Raw genomic sequence first — 23,896 nt, 5'->3', positions numbered from 1 at the left:
ACATTCAACCATGGTTAAATATCAAACACATTTTATATATTAAAGCACAATCTTTACAAAAAAATGTGTAACATTTTAGGAAGTTTCGATATGTGGCTTATCGTCAATTAGTAAGATGGTGTTGGGGTTTCCTGGGAAAGAACAACCGTACTCCTTTACCAGCCTGTGTAATATGTCACGCATTAGAAATGCATTTCCTGCAAATGATGGACAATACAAAAACTTTGAGTGGCCAAATAACTAGAAACCTCGGTAAGGTCATTCTAACAATTAAGCATTCAAACCCCCAAAAAACTGTCTAATGCAGCATTTCTCAACAAGTTCTTACAACTTGTCAGACCTTAAAGGCGATAAAATACATGTACATACTGGTTTTGGTACTCAACAACAAGATGTTTCTCTATGCCTTGTGCACAAAGTTTCTACGGAATTCTCATTAGGTGAAAATATACGTTTACAATTTTATGTGGCTGTAACAATAAAGTAAGATTAGTACCGGTACAAAGCACAATTAATAGACACAAATAAATGTTTCAAGTGTCATCTGTTATATCTGGACACAAACATCTCCACTGCCTCTGCCTTGTCCGGTTGATCTGCATTTGTGGATAGACAGTTGGGTACCCTAGCACGTAGATTATTGATAGAATCTCGTAGTTGGCTTGGCCCTTGTATATATCGATCTACCAATTCTTGTTGGAGATGCATGGCATAATCTGAAATACAGAGTTTTTCAGCTTATTGTTTCTTTCAACAATGATTCTTTTGAAAATATCAGGTGATATAGTAGCTGAACACAACAATGAGGACTCTTTTATTATTATATGAAAATAAAATTTGAATATTTAAGATCAACTGAAAGTTTCATTAATATGATCCCATACCATAAGTAGGCTTAGTTTTGTCAGGACGTACAACAGCTTGTCCTTTCCTTCCTTTCGGGTATCTGATTGTGAAGCAAGCTTCACCTTGTCTGTTGAACATTTGGTAACGATCAGAGTTCTTATTATAATGGAGTCCAGCCAAGTAGAGTCTGGTTATTTTGAAAAAGAAAAAAAAAATCACAAATTAATTAAAGCACATAGTATCTGTTTTGGTTTGCGCAGGCCAATGATCAGCAATTCAAAATATTAGAAAGTGCCAGTTGGCTTTAAAACAGTAATGTTCATCAAATGGCTACTTAGATGTTAGAATGTGCTAGTGCTATTTTTTACTCACCGACATAACATTCCAAGATAAGAAAAGGCTGTATTCTTGGGAGCAAAATGGAGTATCAAGCTATGAAAAGCCTCCAAGGAAGATGTCTGCTCCTGACTGGAAAGTCTTGAAATGTCTTTTAAGAGGGTCTTGTTTAAAAGAATCTTTTCCAATTGTTCAAAGGCTTTGCTTGCTAAAAATTAATATATATATATATATATATATATATATATATATATATATATATATATATATATATATATATATATATATATATATATATTTCTTACATTTGCATTTGTGATTTATTTTGGATGACTGACTCAAATTTCTACAGAATGATTAAAATACGTAAAAAAGATGTTAAATTTGAATAGGCATAATAAATAATACTTGGATTAAGCCATTCAATCTCACGCTCATCTTCTTCTTCCAGGGAATCATGAAGACAACTTTGGAAAAGAGCATTTGGGTGGTTGGTGTGGATGTTTTGCACATGCTGGATAACCAACTCCCACTTGGCAACAATCAAATCTCCATTGTTATCTGGTGTAGAACCTGCAGACCAATACATATGATTGGTGATGGACTGCTTCCATTTACCAACAATATCACAATCCTTGACCTTTGCCAAAGCATCCAGTTTTTTCCCTGTGCCTACAAATTTAACTCATATGTTGAACTCGCAGGATATAATTTCAAATATATACCTAAATGTAAATTTTTCCACTTGAATGTTTAATATTTAAATATATCCATACTGTTCGCTTTAATTTTTCTTCATTTATAAGTACATGTACTTACCCTTTGCAACATGCCAGATGTCATAGAAGTGGTTTGTTCCATCAAGGTTTTCCTTTATCCACTTGTTATTCTGTCTGTGTCTGTCTGTAATAAGGGTGTCTAACTGCAACCCCTCATCCTTCAGAAATCTAACGCTTCTTTTTAACCCTTCATGCTCACACCATGAACTATTTGGAACTTCATTGCTCTGTGGAAAAAATAGAACAAATATGAGACATGTATTCTAATACACCCTTCAATAATTTTTTCCTTCTATATGTATCATGAATAATGGAGGAAACATAATTTTTTTGTTCTTACTTGTAAAAAAAAATAAACATTGTCCAAAAAATAGCAATAACTATTCTCTAGTCCTTCCAAAACACTTAAGAGGAAAATCATGCATAACTTAGATAAACATAACTGATTAAGATATACATGTGATAAACATACCTGATTGAGATATACATGTAGCTGTTCCAGAAAATAAAGGTGAACAAAAACAAGTCTAAAAAAAAACAAAGGTTTTAGTATCATGCCAAAACCTCTTCAACACAAACAATATGCACCAAAAACTTTCAGCAAGCCCATTCAGGCTAGTGATGGCAAAACTTTACTAGCCAGAACAAACAACTTTTTACATCCCCCCCCCCCCCAAAAAAAAAAAAAAAATTGGGATAAGTTTTATTTCATTCAGTTTAATCAATGATGCTCAATAGTATATTCAATTTCAACAATTTTTTGAATTTTTTCATATTTAACAACTGAATCTATGCTGAAGCTATTTTAGCACATACATTTTATTTGAAAGTGAGTTATGGCCATCAAGTTTTCAATTTGATATGAGCCTTCTGTACATATTACTAATTATGGACATTCTAATTCTGTCTTTCACTGATAGAAAATTTTAGAAACCCTTCCTAGAATTAAATAAACAATTTATTCAATGCATATGCATTGTATTCAATAGAAATAAAAATTTATCCGGAAAGATTTAAGCATTGGATTGACATGTCAAGTTTGTGCCACCAAAAAATTTTAAAGCAACAGCTCAAATTATAATTAAGAAATTCAAACAAAATAAATTCAAAATATCAAAATTTTATCTTCTAAACTAAAACAAAGGATAAATAAAGAATAAATCAACATAACATATAAAAGTACCTGCACTTGTTGAATGTCTAGAACTTTGTTGATCTTGGTTTCAATGAAAGTGAATGCACCATATTTAGCACAATGACCAGGGCTGTCTGAGCGTCCATCACCAGCAAGCACCAACCCTCTGTTCTGTGACTTCAAGTAGGCAATGATAGAACTTTGTGCCTGCCTCCAATAAAGCACAACTGTTGGTAAAACATACTGTTGTTGATGCCTAAAAATAAAGTTCATAAATATTGTAAAAGGTACCAACATGCACAATGGAAATTCTATGCATTTCTAAATTTTGAACTTCCAGGATATGCCTAACAACTTAGAACTGGACTGATTGTGAAATGCTATACCCCCCCCCCCCCCCCCCCCACACACACACACACACACATTTAATTGATAAATCAATAATCACCTTGGTGAATGACCCAGATTAGACATTGACTATAAACCAATCAAGTTTCTAATATATTGAAAAATAATACTTACCTAAAAAATGTACTGCGTCCAAAACAAGCCATATTCAACAACTTGAACATTAGCAGGCACTTGCTACTAAGACTACCAGAATATAAAATGGAGCCTGAAAGAAGAAGATTTCCAGCTGGCATTTTTCCAATATAAGGTTGACTGGCCCAATCATTGACAAATTTACATGCAGAGCACTTCTGCACTATATGAATGCAAGTTCCAACTCTCTTATCAACAACACCACGAACTGGAAAATGACATCTTGGGCAAAACTGAAAGAGCTGTAGAAGTTGCCACTTGAATACTAAAAACTTTTCCTCTAGATGACAAGGTTCCGGCTCCTCCATTGGCATTTCTTCAGTACTACAAAATTTAAAACATACCATTGGACTTATCTGATGTTGCATCAAGCAGCTCTAGCAAGATTTGAAACCAGTAATCACAGAATTTTTTTGAAATCATAAAAATGCCAAACACATCACTTGGTATTTACAAGATATTCTAAAAATTCCCAAAATTAAAATTAAAACAAAAGTGTTACACTATGTCCCCAGTGATAAAAAGGTTCCATGAAAGCAAATATGACATTTGATTACCATGATTACCATCAATGACATTGTCTCTTTACTGACAATGACCTCTGACCTTTCTCATGATCAAATATGATGTCTCTGTCTTGTATAGCTTAAAAGAAATATACAAAGTTGCAAACAGAAAGACAGAGACAGACCTTCAAATCTTGCAACCTAAAAATAAATAACAATAAAAGCTGTTTAAAGGCTAGTAGCAAAAATTCTTGTTATTTTGTGAAGCAGTGGGCATTGTAGTTGAAGTTTTAAAATCAGCTTTACATACAGGTGTATGTATACTTACTTTACATCATTTTGTGTAATGTCAAGAGTGGAGCTGTCAGGAGTGAAACAACTTTCCTTTTCAGTGTTGGAATTTTGGTTTGTGGTCTTGTCAAAGATACATGTACCATTTTCCATAAAATCCTCCATTTCAGTATGTTCCGTCTCCCCACACTGAATGCCAACATCACAAGTTTCACACTTCTCAAACATGTCTACCTGAATACCTAAAAAGGAATGTAATGCTTTATATTTCCAATAATATCAAAAACTGGATCCAATCAACTCTTAAATATGAGAATATAAAAAAGTCTTTTACTACTATTTAAAACATGATTGTGACGTAAACCTTTTGTTTGTGTTGTCCATTCTATAGCATAATGTTGAGCTAACTCCCCAAACAATCCATTAAGTCACCTGTAAGTGTCCATTCTTTTTGGAAAACTGTCTATTCTTTTTAAGAATGGACAGTTTTTTAAAAAAGAATGGACAGTTAAAACAAACAGAATGGAGAGTTACAGGTAAACTTTGGAATGTGCCCAAGAGGAAACAAAAACAAATACATTAAATACGATTTAATTTACAGGTAAATAACAAAAAGAACACGGAGATCCAGGTTAATCCAGAACACAATGTCTGCACAGTATCTGCTCGATTTTATACTTTTGAATCCATGAATAATACCCATTATTTCAATACATGTATTCGAAACTGAATTTTCACAAAACTTGAATTTAAATGACATAATTTCACATTTGATTTTAAATTTCGAAAACATCATTCCCTTGAGAAGAATCCATTTTAAGAATAATGAAGTACGGCTAATATTAAATCCACCACAAAGAAAACAGTTTGCACCATGAGCACTATACTGCTTCCCTAGAAAATAATTAGAATTGAAACATTTCCAGATTTGAATTGAAATACATTTTCAGGTCGAAGTTTGGCTCATGGCTAATCCAAGACTCAGAACACAATTTGCATATCACCATTACTCTGCTGCAGTCAACATCTCCTCAAAAATTGAATTCAAATAAACCATTTCCAGATTTGATTCTGTATCTGTCGAAGAAGAAATTCATTTTTAGGTCAAAGTTTGGCTACTATTTTCTTTTACTATTCCATGTTCCCAGGTCCAACTTTCACTAATTTTGTGCATTAGTTCATTAGATTTTGCTTCTGTCATATACTCTCTCCATCGGAGGAAAACATGCGTACCTTTTCAACGTAAACTATAAACTGATTTTGAAGCATCGCATCCTTGTATAAATATTAGTATCCCCCAAAATCCACCTGTAACTGGCCATTCTTTAGACAAAAACCTTTAATTTGTTATTTGCATTTGAAAACACAATGACTATTCAATAAATTGCTGTTCATCCCAGCTTACCTGTGACTGTCCATTCTGTAAACAATGAACTTGTCATTGTATGTCTGCTACCTGTAATATCTGATACCAGAAATGTACATTTTTTATTTAATTCTTAGAACAAAGGATATCATGTTTTAAGTAGGAGAAAGGCCTCAAACTGTCCATTCTGTGAGAGAAAGAACTAATCTCGGGCCTACGGCCCTCGATTAGTTCTTTCTCTCACAGAATGGACAGTTTTCGGCCTTTCTCCTTTACATAAATGTGCAGGCCATTACTACTACATATGTGCAGGCATTTTCATACTCTTTCAAAGTAACAAGAGACCTATGGACCATGCCACTCACCTTTGTCATCATGACCCTGTCATTTTGATTTTCAAAAGGATTCTTTCCCAACTCCACTTTATAAAATTTTGATCTCATGATATGGGACTCTTCAATTTAAACCCCCCCCCCCCCCAATTAAGACAGACAATAGACCAACACCCTTGGCTCTGTGATCTAATAAAAATTGTTTCAATATTTGATATCATTACTTAACTTAATTGAACTCTTTCGCGGTGAAGGTAGGAAACGTCTATTACCTGGGGGCAATGTGCTATTGCATACAATGCAAGATCTAGCATTGTGGATTTTTAAAGGGTAGATATGAAAGAAGTCCTGGTGAAATATTTTGCAGAACATCGCTGAACCATGCTGATAATTTCATGAGAACCTAGTCCAAATGTTTTACATTTTTATCGATACTTTTTCACTAAGCTGACTCATCTAATTAAATTCAACTATTTCTTTCTGATAATAGTTACTTTTGGAAGCTGATAAAATAAAACTCTAAACATTCCAATTAGACAACCTACTATTTGAAGTTCAACCCTTTGCAATACATTGTACTTTCGGCATACTAATTATTTGAACCATTCGATTGTCACAAGCGTAAGTACTTCATGCCCCGAAAATCTTGTGAGATTTAGAGTTTCTCAACTTCGCCGCAGAAGAGTGGGATTAAGATAGGTAACTGGGAAGTAATCACGATATTAAGTATTTACAACATCCAGAACAACTTTACTGACTTAAAACTATAAAAAAATATTTTCAAAAATCTTCCAAAGACAACACACTACAATACCTATACTTCTGTAGCTCTCTCTTTTTAATCCCAACTGTGTTCCCCTTGACTGTTTCTTGGGTGGGTCACTATCAGGAAGGATTTCATCTGTACAAGTAGCCTATAAAGTTTTGTTTAAAGTCAATTAAAATAAATTCAAAAATTGCAGCATGAAACTAGCAAAAATGGTTTGTAGAAATGAAGCTGATTATTATATTCTGTCAATACTTTAAAGTTAATTCTACAAAAGAAAAACTTTATTAAGAAAGTTGTTTTTGCATTTTTTCTATTTAATATATATATCAAGAACTCACTGTATCCTGTGCTTTATCTGACTCAAGTGAACACATAACTTGATGTGGCATGTTATTCAGAACCTGTAAATGAGACTGTAAATAGTGCAATTCCTTAGTAAAAGAATAAGGTTAGAGCTCGTAAAAAGGTATACACCATGATATGAATATGGCAGACAAATTTCCTTTAAGAATCGTGTTCAGCTTTAAGTTTCAAAATGTCCAAATGTGATAAAGTTTCTCAATTACATTTGGTATATGACTTACCTGAAGACATGAAAACATACTTACTATGTCACCTGTAACAGTTGCCTCAGCATTCAATAAATCATCTTCTCTGACTTCATCCTTTTCTGATGAGCTTAAGGAAATCTAAAATGAACAATCAAAAACACTAAACATACACGTCTATTGTTTCATGTTAGTTCTCATGAATGCAGTAAACCAGTATATTACTGCATCCGCATTCAAAATTTGTCATTTTGGCTATGATGCACTCCAATATTAAAACTTTTACAACATCAAACAGCATATTAAAACAAGAAGTCTGTGAGCAAATGCTCACTAGAAATACCCCCGCTCTGATGTAAGTATATCCTCTTATGTTGACATTGAATTCGTACAAAAATGAATCCCACCATATAACATGCCTAAACAGAGTGTGCTAAAATTTCAAGCATCTGTGATGAGCAATTGCTGAGAAAACTGCGAAGAAAATTTGTTACAGACACACAGACGGACAGACAGAAACACAAGGGTGAAACAGTATACACCCCTCTCCTTCGGAGCGGAGTATAATAATCTTTCATTACCAACGGCATGACAATATGTACTCATGACTGTCCAATAATAATATTGAATATATGTCTTTCTTCCCTTTCTCCTTTAAAACTAATAAAAACACAACATATCACTCATCCACCCCGTATAAAGTATCAAGGTATATACATATAAATTCTTTTTACTAGATCTATAGTTAGAATAACCTGTGTCCATGGACAGGCTTTACCGATTATTGATAAAGCAGATCCATGGGAGAAGATCCATTTCCAATTTTAAAACTCCATCTATTTTACATGCATCTTTTACTTTATCTATTTTTTCTATTGGATATACAATCAATCAAGTGCACTTACTGTGGAAGTACCTGCTTGTGACAACCTTTCAACCACAGTTTCAGCATGTTCAGTATGTCCAGTAGTGCCATCAAACAACTGTTTAAAAAAATCAATCATTACTAAACTTCAAGTTTTCTACCTAAAATATATGAGCCCCCATTATGTTTTTATATGCCTATGTATTTTCCATTCTTTGCAGTGGATATGATCTTAATTAGGGTCCCAGTGACAAGAATATTAAACCGTGTGAACATTTATCTGTTTATCCAACATTTTAAAACTTACCCTTGATATATTGAGTTTTTGTACTGCACGTCGGTGGTGTTCAGGCTTTGACAATGAGGGGGAACGGATGGTTGGCACAGCCCCGGGCCTAAGTGTCAACTTTTTCTTGAAACCACTCCGCCACTGTTGGTATCCCTCAAAATCTGATGGGGCTATGAAGTGGTCACCACAAATGACAGACGTATCCACGCCATGCTTCCAGTCTTTCCGAGTGGATGACACAAACCTGTCCCACTTTTTCCTTACAGCTTGGTCTGGTGGGAACTCGTGCAGAGACGAATTACTGTTGGTGTTGCTGCACCCACCGACAACACACCTACGCACCATCTTTCCTCGTGTTCTTGATGTGACGTCACATCCGATCTCTGGAGGCGCGATTTACGGAACGAGCCGAAGATTTCACCGATTACAATTTTCTTATTTTAAACCAACAAAACACTGTAAATATCTTGTTTATATATGTTATATTTTAAGAGAATTGACCAAGAAATATATATCATTAACATGCGGGATAAAAACTCAGATTTAAAAAATACACAAAAAGTGCCAGGACCCGCTCTTTAAAGGTCACAGAGACCATAATGTAGGATGCAACACACCATCTACCTAAGAGGTATTATCTGTCCAAGTTTGAAGATTCTAGGCCAAATGAGCCAGACAGGGTTTTGCCACATTTGGCCATATCATTTTAAGTAAAGGTCAGAGTGACCAAATTTTTAAACCCGACACATCTTCTACCCAAGATGCACCAGCTGACAAAGATTTATGAGTTTAAGCCTCATAGTATTATAGTTATTAGCCAGACACGAAAAAGCTAACAGACAGATGGATGGGCATGATCGCCATACCATAATATGTCCAGTCAAAGACAGGCATATAAAATAGAAAGACTGGGTTTTTTCCCTTTTCAATATGTCAGTAAAATTGATCAATGCAGCAGTTTGTGACCTGATATGGTGATGCCTGAAACTTATGTGAAGGCTTAATTACATAGTGTAAATTTAGGTTTGTTCAAATCATGACCCACCTGGTTAAGGCAGAGATCAAACTTTTAAATAGGAATATATATAGTCATAATAATATGGTAGCATGAATTCACCATGCATCAGACACCCTCGCACTTCAACAAGTTCTAGCAATATCGCTACCGACCGAATATAATCTAAATGGAACTAACATGTAGTATGTGGTTAAAATATAAATTTTTGACACAATTGTGTGCTATTTATTGAGAAAATATCACTAAAAACTGATTTTTTTTAAATAAGTCAGAATTTACCATGGATCGGACAATATTCACCATGCATCAGACATGCGGTATTTAAACCAAAAAACGTCGTACCTTGATCTCAGTGCTTTAAAATTAGTGATATTGAAACATTTCTATCTTGTATTTAAAAATTAACCTTCTAGTTTAATATGAATGACTATTTCGATCCACAAATGTGAAGAGGTTTTAGTAGCATCACATTGCCTAAGAAAGGCTTTACAATGGTAGTAAAATGGCAACTCGCACCTTTGTCTCATGGGTTATCATCATCTAGATTAAAGAAATAAGTTGAGTCCACTTCTAGTCATCATATATCGATTAAATGTATTTTCACTGAAAATATAGAGTTTTCATTTTCTATTTTCGTAAAAAACAGCTGTCATTTTGGTTTTATTTGAAAATGGAAGTGATTACCCATCAGGGATCGACATTAACGGTTGTCCGATTGCCCAGGACAAGCAAATTCTCAGTTTGGGCAAGTGAAATTGTCGACGTACTTGTCCGATCGGGCAAGTGAATTTTTTTCATAGAAATGCACATATTTATTTAGTTTATAAATAAAACAATAAATTGAACACTTGATTCCCGCCACGCACCTTATTGACAATGTTTTGCATTCGGAATTCCTTGATAGCGTTTATGGATTATTACCATTCATTTAAAAATCGGGTTTGTTATTTTCCTTCGTAGTATATACGCTCTACATATACCAAAATTTTGTTAACTTCTTATTAGGAAATTAGACAATTTATTCATGCACAGAATGTAAGTACAGTGTAACTTGATGTATCATGATCAGGATAAAGATGCATGTTTCGTAGCCTACCGAAATAATTTGTTTAAAAATACAAATTTTATGAAAAGGAAATTAAAAGGAAAGGGGTATTGCTGCATGGCAGTGTGTGTTAAAAGGTTAAATTTACAAGTACAGTGGTATACATTTATGTACAAATGCAGCATCAATTTTTTTTTCATTGACTTGTAGCTGGTATTTGATCACATTTTTTCTTATCGTAACGTTTACAGAAATTAATTTTTTCTTCTTATGTTCTTGCCTAATTTGGGGCAACCAAGTTTTGCATTCGGACAAGTCAAAGTTTGAGATCACTTGCCCGAAGGGCAAGTGAATCTGAAAGTTAATGTCTATCCCTGCCCATGCATTGGAAAGTGTCTGATGCATGGTTAATTTGTGTCCGATGTACGGTGAAATAAACAAACTAGTAAAAAAACAACTCTAAAAAATATTAAACAAACACTGAAGTAAAATTTTTGAAAAATTTCTGTAAAATTATCAATCATTGACAAATTTTACCTGGGTCCGACTCATTCCGTTAAAGTCTATTTAAAAGAATGACAACTCTAAAAATTGCAAAATTGTAAAATTCTGGTTACTCCCCTTTAATGGTGCAAAATATGACGTAATTTCAAGGCCATTCTTGTGGTATTTTTATCACAACATGAAAATAAAAATCGACCTCATTTAAAAGTTTAAATCTTCACCTTTAAGACAGAAACAAATAAAAACACGGAGAGACTCGGGTTCAATGAAAGCTTAGTGCTTAAAGTTGTCCGAAGCAAGGTATGTGTCCAATGCATGGTTAACTCACCCTAATGTAGATTCAGCTTTGTTCACGTCATGACCCCCAAGGATAGGGCAGGGTCACGACAGAAGATCATAGGAATAAAGGGAAAAATCTTTTACAAATCTTTTGAACCCATGATTAGGCTCATAAATATCAGTTATCCTCAGTTAGTGTAGATTCAAATACGTTCGTCATCCCCCCACCCCCACACACACCTCAGGTGGGACCACTTATACATTTTCATTTTAACGTACAATACTAAAATGATTTCTGCTTTCTCTAGCCAGAATGCTCTGGTAAGTAATGTGGCCCATGGGTCTCTTGTTTTTTGTTAGTGACCTTTGAACTTAATTGTCCAGCTCACCTTGGATCCACATTATGTCACAAATCTGATCAGAAGATTGACCAGACACAAATTACACACTTTTTCTGCCAATAAACATGAACTTGCCAAAATGACCTTGGATCAAGATCAACACCCTTTAAGATAATCTGCAATTTTTATGAGAGGTATGAACTTCATATGTTTCTCCTTCAGAAAGTTCAGGTTCCTGGGCCATAAAACTCACTTTTGATCTCAAATTTACTTTTACATAAAGAATTAATAGTGGAAAAGTGAGACTGAGATCAAAAGTGAGCTCATCTTAGTTTTATGGCCCTGGAGCCTGGTCTGAACACATCTTGCCTACTTTTTATACCAATGAACTTGAAGTTGTCAGAATGACCTTGGGTCAAATTAAGTCACAATACGTCCTCTGGTTATAAGCCATTTTTGTATCAAGTATGAGCTTCCATTTTTACTCAGTTGTAAAATATGGTCTAGACAAGAGTGCATGGACAGACGAAAAACATAATTCCTATATACCCCAAAACTTTGTAGGGGTCTCATAAGAGCGTATACATACAACAAGAGGCCCAAGGGCCTTAACGGTCACCTGAGTATAAAACAACAATCCATAGAAGATCCATACAGTATAAAATACACTGATAGAAGGAGCTTTTGTAAATCTTTGATCATCCATTGTGGCCCCACCCTATCCCCAGAGTCCAGAGTCATGATTTGAACAAACTTGAATCTATACTACTTAATGTTTCCATGTAAATATAACCAATCATGGCTTTCTGTTTTTGAGAAAAGAATTTTTTGAAGATTTTTCCTACATATTCCAATGTTAAACTTTCATTGTCCATTGTGGTCCACCCTACCCCTGGGGATCATGGTTTTAACAAACTTGAATCTACACTACCTGAAGATGTTTCCACATTTCATCTTTCTTGGCCCAGTGGTTCTGGAGAAGAAGATTTTTCCAATGTATTCCCATGTAAAACTTTGATCATCCATTGTGGCCATGCCCTACCCCTGGGGGTCATGATTTGAACAAACTTGAATTTACACTACCCGAAGATGTTTCCAGATAAGTTTCAATTTTCTTGGCCCAGTGGTTCTGGAGAAGAAAATTTTTAAAGATTATTTCTGTGTATTTCTATGTAAAACTTTGATCATATCAAAATGACTAATCATGGTTTTGCAGTTCTTGAGAGGAAATTTTCCTATATATTCCTATGTAAGACTTTGATCCTCCATTGTGGCCTCGCCCTACCCCCGGGAGTCAGGATTTGAACAAACTTGAATCTACACTACCTGAGGATGCTTCCATTTAAATATGACTCATCACGACTTTGCTGTTCTTGAGAAGAAGATTTTTAAAGATTTTTCCTATATATTTCTATGTAAACTTTGATCATCCATTGTGGCCCCACCCTACCCCTGGGGGTCATGATTTGAACAAATTTGAATTTACACAAACTGAGGATACTTCCATATAAATATGACCAATCAGAGCTTATCTGTTCCTGAGAAGAAGATTTTTAAAGATTTTTCCTATATATCTCTATGTAAAATTTTGATAGTCTGTTGTGGCCCCACCCTACCCCTTGGCGTCATGATTTTCACAAACTTGAGTCTACACTACCTGATGATGTTTCCATACACGTTTCATCTTACCTGGTCCAGTGGTTCTTGAGAAGAAGATTTTTAAAAGATATCATTAATTTTTCACTAATTCTTAATCATCTCCCCTTGGAAGAAGGCGTGGCCCTTCATTTGAACAAACTTGAGTCATCTTTACCCAAGGATAGTTTGTGGCAAGTTTGGTGGAAACTGGCCCAGTAGTTCTTGAGAAGAAGTCGAAAATGTGAAAAGTTTACACATGACACACACCCACACGTCCATACAACGACAGACGAAAACTGATAGCAATAGGTCACCTGAGTGACTCAGGTGACCTAAAAACAAATGTACCTTATACCACACTGATGTCCCTTTGTCCACAGTTCAAATATCCCATCTCTGAGACCTGTCTGTGGAGAAAACAGGCTTTATTACATTTCAGCATGAAGTTTAACATTTCTCCAGCTAACTTGATAGCAAAGATTATCCAGTTAACTATTTTTTATCATGAGTTATTACCGAGTAAGCTTAGGGCCAGACTTTTGATATTTACTGTAAATATTTGTTTCAATTATTATTTAGCACTCATACATAAAATTACTTATAAATGTATAACCTTCTGGGAAACAAGAAACCTGACATGTATGATGGTGATATCTTCCTTCCTTTACATAGTTATGCCGCAAATCCTTGTGAATCTGTGAAAAAAAAAAATTATTGAATAAGCTAAAAACAGATTCATATTTGTAGTGGCTTTGGGAATATAAAATGAAATGACATCTAAATACCCATGTATCCATGTACCAACATTTATACTTTTTTATAAGAATTAAGAGGTCCTATGTAACACATCCCATACTTTGTCTCAATTTTCTTTGAGACAAATGAAGATTTTTATGAAGGTAAAAAAAAACCCTTAATCATGTTAATGTGGTCATCAAATTAAAGTCTTTGATCATGTTGATATCAATGTTTGGAATTTACAGTATTGCGGAAAGGGGGGGGGGGGTCCTTCATGCTTACAAGTGTTGTCCTTAATAAAGGGTAATGGTCAAGTACCTGCTCCAAGGGCACAGTGAGAATCAGAAACCTCTGAAGAGACTGCAGCTCTACTGGACAGGTTTATACTTATTATCATTATTTTATCATTAACAGTTTCAAGTAAATTGCCTTCTAGAAGTTTGGAGGTATGTAAGCCAATAACAAAATTTGTAAGTTTTTTGAAAAGTTTATTAAACTACCGTGATTGTATAGATTTTTAAATGCTAGTTTCCGAAATCTCATCAGAATAGACCAATACACTGGTTATATCAAAAGTTTTTAAGATCCGTCCCAAATATTTAAGAAGAGCGTAGAACTAAAACTCCGAAAGTAATAATTAAGGTGATGTCCAAAAAATTAGAGTCCAAATTGTAATCCAAAGAGTCAATAGATGCCTAATGAATGGTCGAAAGAAAGAAGGATAGAATAGAATGAAGAATAGAAAAAGTGCCGTTTTCCGGCAAAACAGGGTATTTTGTGCTCAGAGGGTATTCATGGTCCCGGATATAAAAGTACTTTTCATTGGCTGACTTAACATTGGCATACCACCTACGCTTAGCCCTTAGGTCTGTCCGTTGACCTATGAACCCCAACATGGCACCACCATCCAATCCAGGTATATCTTCATTAATGATATTTATGGACTCAGTCTCCATCTCTGCACCACAGCAGTTCTAGCCCTAGGCTCTTTTACTTATCTGCTTCAAAGTTCCCAATTTTATTACTCTTAATCAAGAATCTTAATAGTAACTTTACATTTCCATTCAAATTTTATTACTTAGTATCGGTGGGTTTGATTGGTCTATTCTGATCAATTCCATTACAAAATGGTTTACAAAATTATAGTTCATTGTACCAACAACAAAATCCAATTTGTTCTAACAAGATAATTATAGTTCATGAACATAAAGTCCCTTATAGAATTATAAAGTCACTGTATGTGGTACACTAATAATGTCCATCCTTGTTTAATAAACTTTTATTTTATTTTACTGTCACTACTAAGTTCACTATTAATAACTAAAATGAGTAAGATATGAATATAGTCCAAGTTTAAAATGTTCAAATAAAATGCCCGTTCTACATGTTCTAAACCCTATATGTTTACAAGTATGTGTTGCAATATACATCATGAATTCAAAGTTCCTATAGTAACTTAAGAATGAATCTTCTTAAAACATTTACCTGGTCACATATATCCAGAAAATGTAGGTCAGATCAAATACCCAAAGAAAGAGGGCAGTAGTTAACAGTTTGCTATTATATTTCACATCAAATGGAGTTTTTAATAGATACACAAGGTAGGCCTAACTCAGGAAAATTATCTGTCAAAACAAAGTCAATTTATCAATAAGTACATTTCTCACCCCTCCCTCTCTCTCTCTCTCCTTCCCTCCCTCTCTCTCTCTCTCCTTCCCTCCCTCTCCTCTCTTTCTCAATACACTAATTTTTGAATATATTCAATGTAAACAAATTCATGATCAAACCATTTGCTATCAATACTCAGTAACAGATATCCTGTATATAAGAAACACCTGTATATACTACAAACCTGTATACACGATACACCTGTATACACTATACACCTGTACATACTACACACTTGTATACATGACACACCTGTACATATATCACACTTGTATACAATATACACCTTTATACACTATACATCTGTATATATATATACGATAAAGCGCTGGTCTCCTCACACAAGCATCGGCGACGTCAAACATCGCATACATGAAAGTAAAATATTTTAATATATCTAAAAGTATATATATTTTTTTAAAAATCTGCATTTGCCAACTTTTCTTTTACACATATTAAATTGAGACAACTTCCTATTTGTTAGATTTACAAAGTGGACGCTAGTGACAGGAAAAAGTAACTATGAGAAAAACGCCACCAATCAGTAAATCTATTCTATGTGATTAATCAGGATCTGACACCGTGCATGTGACATATTTTTCAATTTTTATTCATAATAAAATTTAATCATGAAGTAAAGAATGTTACGGAGGATTTTAAATGGGTATTTGCCCTAAGGTCTTCCTGATCATGGACTACAGCGGCAATTAAGACAAACTGAATAGGAAATAGAAAGAGAAAAAGGAATAAATTAGCTTGAAAATGTTTTTTAAACTGTTTGCATTGCTTTCAAGTACATGGTTCTTATTTTATCTAAAATATTAATGTCCGGTAAACTTTACAACTGTCCGGTTTCAATATTTACAGGACAATTGTCCGACATATTTTTGACTAGTTTTGGGAACTCTGCTGTATACACTATACACCTGTATATAGTACATGTATACACCAGTATATACTATACACTGTACATGTATATACTACACACCTGTATACAATATACTCCTGTATACACTTAACACTTGTATACACAATACACCTGTATAAACTGTACACCTGTAGACACTATACACTTGTAGACACTAAACACCCATAGACACTACACACCTGTACACACTACAAACCTGTATAAACTATACACCCGTAGACACTATAAACCTGTACATGTATACACTATACACCTGTATACACTATACACCTGTAGACACCATACACCTGTATACACTATACACCTGTTGACACTATACACCTGTTGACACTATACACCTGTATTCACTATACACCTGTATACACTATACACCTGTATACACTATACACCTGTATACACTATACCTGTAGACACTATACACCTGTATACACTATACACCTGTATACATACACCAGTAGACACTATACACTTGAAAACATTATGCACCTGTAGACACTATACACCTGTATACATTATACACCTGTATACACTATACACCTGTACACAAACACCTGTATACACTATACACCTGTAGATACTATACACCTGTATACACTATACACCTGTAGATACTATACACCTGTATACACTATACACCTGTAGATACTATACACCTGTATACACTATAAACCTGTATACATACACCTGTAGACACTATACACCTGTATACACTATACACCTGTATACATACACCAGTACACACTATACACTTGAGAACATTATGCACCTGTAGACACTATACACCTGTATACACTATACACCTGAAAATACTACATATATATATATATATATATATATATATATATATATATATATATATATATATATATATATATATATATATATATATATATATATATATACACTATACAGCTGTATACACTATACACCTGTATAAACTTTATGCCTGTATATAATATACAACTGTATACACTATACACCTTTATACACAATACATCTGCAGACAGTATATACATGTATGCACATACATCATTTATACTATACACCTGTATACACTATACTCCTGTATACACTATACACCTGTACAGACCCTAAAACGTGCTATTGACACTTGCACGGTTCGGTTCGTTTAGTTAACTGTACGGTATGCTTCTTGCACGGAATGGTTCGTTTTGTGTATGGTACAGTTCACTTTGTGCACAGTACGGTACGCTTCTTGCACAGAACGGTTCGTTTTGTTCAGGTACGGTTTGCTTTGTGCACGGTACGGTACGCTCCTTGCACGGAACGGTTCATTTTGTAAACGATACGCTTTGGTGAACGGTATGTAAATTAAGTGGGCGGAGCCTGTACGCTTTAGTTTATGACTGGCTGCTTCATAGAGTTGTTTATTTCTTTATTATAATCTCTTTATTTATATAAATGGAAGGACGGTGTCGCAAGCATTTTTTAATAAGTTGTTTTTGAAGTTAAAGCTTGGTTAAATATTTCCTTTTAAAAGCTGTATTTTCGTTATTACATGTAACTAGTCGTCTTATTAACTGTATCTTTTTTTAACTTACTTTCTGTATGAACTACTTTCAATTTTTAAAATAAATATTTTAGTTGTCTATTTATTATCTTATTTTGTACACCATCACCTTATGCATGGTTCAATAACTTGGAAATAAATCGAACATACATCAACAAACACTGTATAACAAGGATGAAAAAAATATATATTTTGGTTGCGTCGCCATAAAGGCCTTTCTGCATTATTTTTTTAAAGAATAAGCAAACATATGATTTTTTTTCCTTTAATTTTCCTAATTGAATACAATTATTATTTTAAATATCCACTTATCACACTTTTAAACAAATGAGTTTGATTTTATAAATCCCTCATGCTTTGATTTCGTCTACCATTCTTTTTACGTTCTTGTCGCTGTTGCTTCATTTTAAAAAAAACAAAACAAAACAAAAAACAGAACAAACAAAAAAAAAAAACAAAACAAACAAAACAAAAAAAACAAACAAAACAAAACCTAAACAAGAGGCCCAGGGGCCACATCGCTCACCTGAGCACTGTGGCTAGGAAAAAAGAAAAATCAGTTTAGTGTTGAAAAGCTTAAATGCATAAGTGGTCTCAACCTATCCCTAAAAGGGAGTGGGGGGTATGATTTGAACAAAATTAAATCTACACTTACTAAGGATGCTTACATATTTTTTTGACTGTGACATTTTTCTCTACAAATTGAACTTTCATTGTGGCCCCACCCTACCCCTGGAGGTCATGATTTGAACAAACTTGAATCTACACTATCTGAGGATGCTTCCATATAAATATGACAAACAGAGGCTTTGCTGTTCTTGAGAAGATTTTTCCTATATATTCCTATGTAAAACTTTGATCGTCCATTGTGGCCCCACCCTACCCCCGGGGGTCATGATTTGAACAAACTTGAATCTACAGCACCTGAGGATGCTTACACATAAATATGACCAATCATAGCTTTGCTGTTCTTGAGAAGAAGATTTTTGAAGATTTTTCCTATATATTCCTATGTAAAACTTTGATCGTCCATTGTGGCCCCACCCTACCCCCGGGGGTCATGATTTGAACAAACTTGAATCTACAGCACCTGAGGATGCTTACACATAAATATGACCAATCATAGCTTTGCTGTTCTTGAGAAGAAGATTTTTGAAGATTTTTCCTATATATTCCTATGTAAAACTTTGATCGTCCATTGTGGCCCCACCCTACCCCCGGGGGTCATGATTTGAACAAACTTGAATCTACACTACCTGACAATAATTCCACATGAGTTTCATCTTTTCTGGCCCATTGGTTCTTGAGGAGAAGATTTTTCAATAATGCCATTAATTTTTTGTTATTTCGTAATTATCTCCCCTTGGAGGAGGGCGCGGCCCTTCATTTGAACAAATTTGAATCCCCTACACCCAAGGATACTTTGTGCCAAGTTTGATTGAAATTGGCCCAGTAGTTCTGGAGAAGAAGATGAAAATGTGAAAAGTTTACGACAACGACAACGACGACAGACAACGGACAAATTTCGATCAGAAAAGCTCACTTGAGCCTTCGGCTCAGGTGAGCTAAAAAAACAGACATTTTTTTCTCTTGACCGAATGATCAAACAAACAATAAAAAAATAAGTTATTATTTTTATTTGCGAGGAATTAAATTTTTTTCACATAGATTCCTTAGGTTTTTGACTCACTAAAAATACATTGAAAAGTAATCGGTAGAAGAGTACATAATTGGTGCACAATATTTATTTACTTTATTTTCTGTGCGTGTAATTGTTTTCCTTTTTACATAAATTTTCCATCAATGTGTAAAAACGCATTTAAAGGGAAGTTACAATAAAGAAAACGGTTAAGACAGCTACAATTCCATCAACAATGTGTTAACGTATATAACATATACTGACTGCAAAGACAGATTTCCGAAATAAATAAGTCAAAATGTAAATAAATAGTCCGTTTTCAATTACCTAGAAAATAAATAATATGCACCCATGCATGTCATTAAAAACTTTGAAAATGAATAGTTTGCCTATGCCGGGTGCAACCCCCCCCCCTTTTTTTTTTTGTTTGGTTTCCTTGTCAAACTAAAACTTTTTTTTTACTGAAGGTCTAGAAGAAAAACTGACTGCACATGAAATTCTGTTTATCTGCTGATTAAAACTGTTTCTTTGTTGTAGACTTACTGTTTAAGACAGTAAACTGTTGATACAGAGGCATTATAATCTGGACCAACAGGATTAGATGCGGTTCAATATACACAGCTTAAGTTTTTTACCTGTGCACGTATGATGACAATACTTGATCGAAATTTTCAAATGTTTTTGAGTAAATCATTTCTCCCTAAAACTATTATTTACATGAAATAAAAATGATTTTAAGACCTTGATTTCAGAAAATAGTACAGAATCCTAATACATTTTTCAATGTGTCTTGGTTTCCGAGAACGTTCATAGAGACAAGAATAGGGTAGATAAAAGCTATAAAAATAAACAATAAAGTATTTAATTCACTTTTATCTATTATAAATTGTACAGGAAAATATTACGATGATGCATTTAATATGAAAAAAAATAGTAGTCATAGACTCAAGCACAACCCAATCATGCATAGCGAATAAGGAATCGCCTCACACTGTGTCGGGTTGTTTTGAAGTCGTAACTAGTTTTGAGTTGTTTCCTTATATTAACAGATGTAAGTCCATATACATGGACATTGGTACTTTATAATAATATTTTGAATCTCTAGGGTTATTTTCCGTCCTTCTTTAATAGGCGCTGCATCGAAAGAAATTTAAAAAAATGACTAACTTGGTCATTGCAAGATTTGGAATGCTTTTGGGGCTTGCATAATTATTTCAAAAATTATTCATGAACAGTACGGTTCGCTTTATGCACGGTACGGTCACTTCCAGCACGGAACGGTTCGTTTTGTGTACGATGCGGTTCGCTTTGTGCACGGTACGGTACGCATCTTGCACAGAACGGTTCGCTTTGTGCACGGAACGGTACGCTTCTTGCATGGTACAGAACGCTTCTTGCAAGGAACGGTTTGTTTCATTTCTGAGGTGTAGAAGCACGTTTTAGAGTCTGTATATACTAGACACCTGTATACACTAAACACCTGTATACACTATACACCTGTATACACTAGACACTCGTTCACACTATACACCTGTATACAAACACCTGTATACAATATACACCTGTAGACACTATACACTTATAGATACTATACACCTGTATACACTATACACCTGTATACACTATACACCTGTATACACTATACACCTGTATACACTATACACCTGTAGACACTATACACCTGTATACATACACCTGTATACACTAAACACCTGTATACACTATACACCTGTAGACCCTATACATCTGTGTGTTAATCAATAAAACTCGGGTCAGACATATATTTGGAATGTTAAAACCCGCCATTATATAATGTATGCATATATTTCCTACAAATAAAGTATAAATTGACTAGAGAAAAATATCTTTTTTTTAATATTACTGTGCAGAAAAAATCAAATGAATGAGAAAACCTGCATTATTTATTAATAGTTAACTTATTTGCCTTGGAATGGAACAAAACAACTTGGGTTAATACATTAAACACATATTCAGAAAGTAACCAGCCACATTCAATCATATATGGCACAAAATGCCACGTCTTTTGTCAGGTTGGTAACATTCGCCCAATGGGATATCATAATAGTCCTTTGGGGTATACTATCAAAAATTAGTTTGGATATAAACATTTTCAGTCCAATACTTTCCATCCCATGGTATAAAGGACCCATCACGTTTTGCAGCATATCTCAAACAAGAGGCCCTTGGGTCACAACACTCACCCAAGTCACCTAGACCCTGTTATCAGAAGATTAATAAATATATTTTCCCTATAGAATTAAATTATCTTACTCAATTTGAACAAACTTGAATCTACACTATGTCAGGAACCTCTCATTTAAGCTTCAGTTTTTCTGGCCCAGTGATTCTTAAGAAGATTTTAAAAAATTTTTCCTATATATTCACATTTCAATCTTTGATCCCTCATCCTACGCTTGGAGTCTATGATTTGTTCAAACTTAAGTTTAAACTACATCATTTATGTTGTTATCTATGTTTGTAAAAAAAAAAAAAAAAAAAAAAAAAAAAAAAAAAAAAAGTGCATCAAAGCAAGGGTTATATTTCTTAATTGTTTATTCTAGATCTATAACCCAAACGGACTTTCATATATTAGGTGAGGGGTCCCTATCTCAATACCGAGTGGTCTCAATCTGAATTGTCAATAATTTTCAGATTATCCCTACTATTTCTGTTTTGATTTTAAAAAGGCGTCACACATTCCTGTGCCATTAGTCTTGACAATTCTTACATAAAAAAAAATGGCGATGATGTCTGAAGTTCAACACTTCTACTTTCTTGATCACAATATTGCCCAGCTGTTGTCATGGTGTTCATAACTTGTTCAGTTTCCATTCTCTCATTGATTTAGCAATATTTTCTTACCTTCTACTTAGAAAATGTCTCTTTGAGTTGCAAGAGACAGCGATGGTTCTTCTTTCGGAAGCAACTTTCGGTTTGTTTTAAGTAACGTCTGCGTAATGGACTGTATATATGGAACACCGATTGCGCCAAAAATATTTCTCTCCCGGAAGGTTATTATTTTAGTGATTTTGAAAGTAAAATTTAACCTTGTGATCAGCCTTTATAAGTGTAGTTAGTTACATGCATCCCTTTCTACAAACAAAAACACTTTATAGCAGACCCGTCCCGAAGCAATTTTTGCCGGGGAGGGAGGGGGGGGGGGGCACAGCCATACATTTTCAGTTTGGGGCACAAGTATATACAGTGTATCATCTACGTTTTCTATAGCATTATATGTATCGGCAAAATTATTGGAGCCTCCCTAGCCACGCCCCCCCCCCCCGGGTTCCTACGGCAATGTATAGTATCAATAATCATACTGTGCACAATTTCTCATCAGAGACGTTCCTTCCAGTCAAACTGCCACCTCTCGACTTAAGAAGAATTAAACTCACTTTACAATAGATTATACATTCTAAAATTACGTAAATAACATGAAATCAATCAATCCAGTCAAACTGCCATCTCTCGACTTAAGAAGGATTAAACTCACTTTACATACATTCTTAAATACGTAAAATAACATAAAATCAATCAATCCACTCAAACTGCCACCTCTCGACTTAAGAAGGATTAAACTCACTTTACCAGTTTACAATACATTCTTAAATTACGTAAATAACATTAAATCAATCAATCCAGTCAAACTTATTTCCTCGTCAATGAGATGTGATTTGAGCTTATCAACATATACTTATTTAATTAAAACTTAGAAGTAATCAATAGACATTCAACTTTCAAGACTTTCGGAAATTAAAATGTTCGTGACGTTCTGATGCTTTGCTTGTCGAGAAGTTTAAATACTACGTCACATTGTCACCACATCAAAGGAAGTAACCGAGTGCACGTCTCTCCCACGCTAAAATCGGTCAAACGACGATTAACGGGTTCATAAAAGGGGACAGATAGTCCAACCGTCCTTTTATCGAATATTTCCTGCG

General features: G+C 34.4%; 1 protein-coding gene and 1 long non-coding RNA gene across 2 annotated transcripts; both read right to left on the bottom strand.

The window, feature by feature from the left end:
- Positions 1-9: 9 nt before the first annotated feature.
- Positions 10-9,220, bottom strand: LOC133195480 (uncharacterized). Its single transcript, XM_061331333.1, has 13 exons — positions 8,624-9,220; positions 8,357-8,434; positions 7,512-7,592; positions 7,242-7,316; positions 6,949-7,048; positions 4,474-4,678; positions 3,619-3,963; positions 3,145-3,352; positions 2,002-2,188; positions 1,591-1,854; positions 1,219-1,390; positions 885-1,033; positions 10-716 (listed from the first exon to the last, which is right to left on the bottom strand). Exons 1-13 carry the CDS (start codon positions 8,948-8,950, stop codon positions 541-543), a joined length of 2,367 nt encoding a protein of 788 aa, XP_061187317.1. The 5' UTR covers positions 8,951-9,220; the 3' UTR covers positions 10-540.
- A 4,554-nt stretch (positions 9,221-13,774) lies between these two features.
- On the bottom strand, positions 13,775-22,898 carry LOC133195495 (uncharacterized). The gene is made up of 3 exons (XR_009722215.1): positions 22,818-22,898; positions 14,044-14,125; positions 13,775-13,837 (listed from the first exon to the last, which is right to left on the bottom strand). It is a non-coding gene; the product is annotated as an uncharacterized LOC133195495 (long non-coding RNA).
- Positions 22,899-23,896: the final 998 nt, after the last annotated feature.

This window comes from Saccostrea echinata, unplaced genomic scaffold (assembly GCF_033153115.1).
Source record: "Saccostrea echinata isolate AGI-Se365-2 ecotype Australia unplaced genomic scaffold, CSIRO_AGI_Sech_v1 ptg000029l, whole genome shotgun sequence".
NCBI classification, from domain to species: Eukaryota; Metazoa; Mollusca; class Bivalvia; order Ostreida; family Ostreidae; genus Saccostrea; species Saccostrea echinata.
Note: the sequence above shows the minus strand (reverse complement) of the source record. Positions and strands in the feature narration are given on the sequence as shown.

What these genes read in the sequence shown, in the direction of transcription:
- LOC133195480 (XM_061331333.1), bottom strand. Translation starts at nt 8,950, where the DNA reads ATGGTGCGTAGGTGTGTTGTCGGTGGGTGCAGCAACACCAACAGTAAT. An exon ending in CATCTGGCATGTTGCAAAGG is followed by an intron (nt 1,855 to 2,001) that starts GTAAGTACATGT and finishes TTAAATTTGTAG; the next exon opens with GCACAGGGAAAAAACTGGAT. An exon ending in TATCTTGGAATGTTATGTCG is followed by an intron (nt 1,034 to 1,218) that starts GTGAGTAAAAAA and finishes CAAAATAACCAG; the next exon opens with ACTCTACTTGGCTGGACTCC.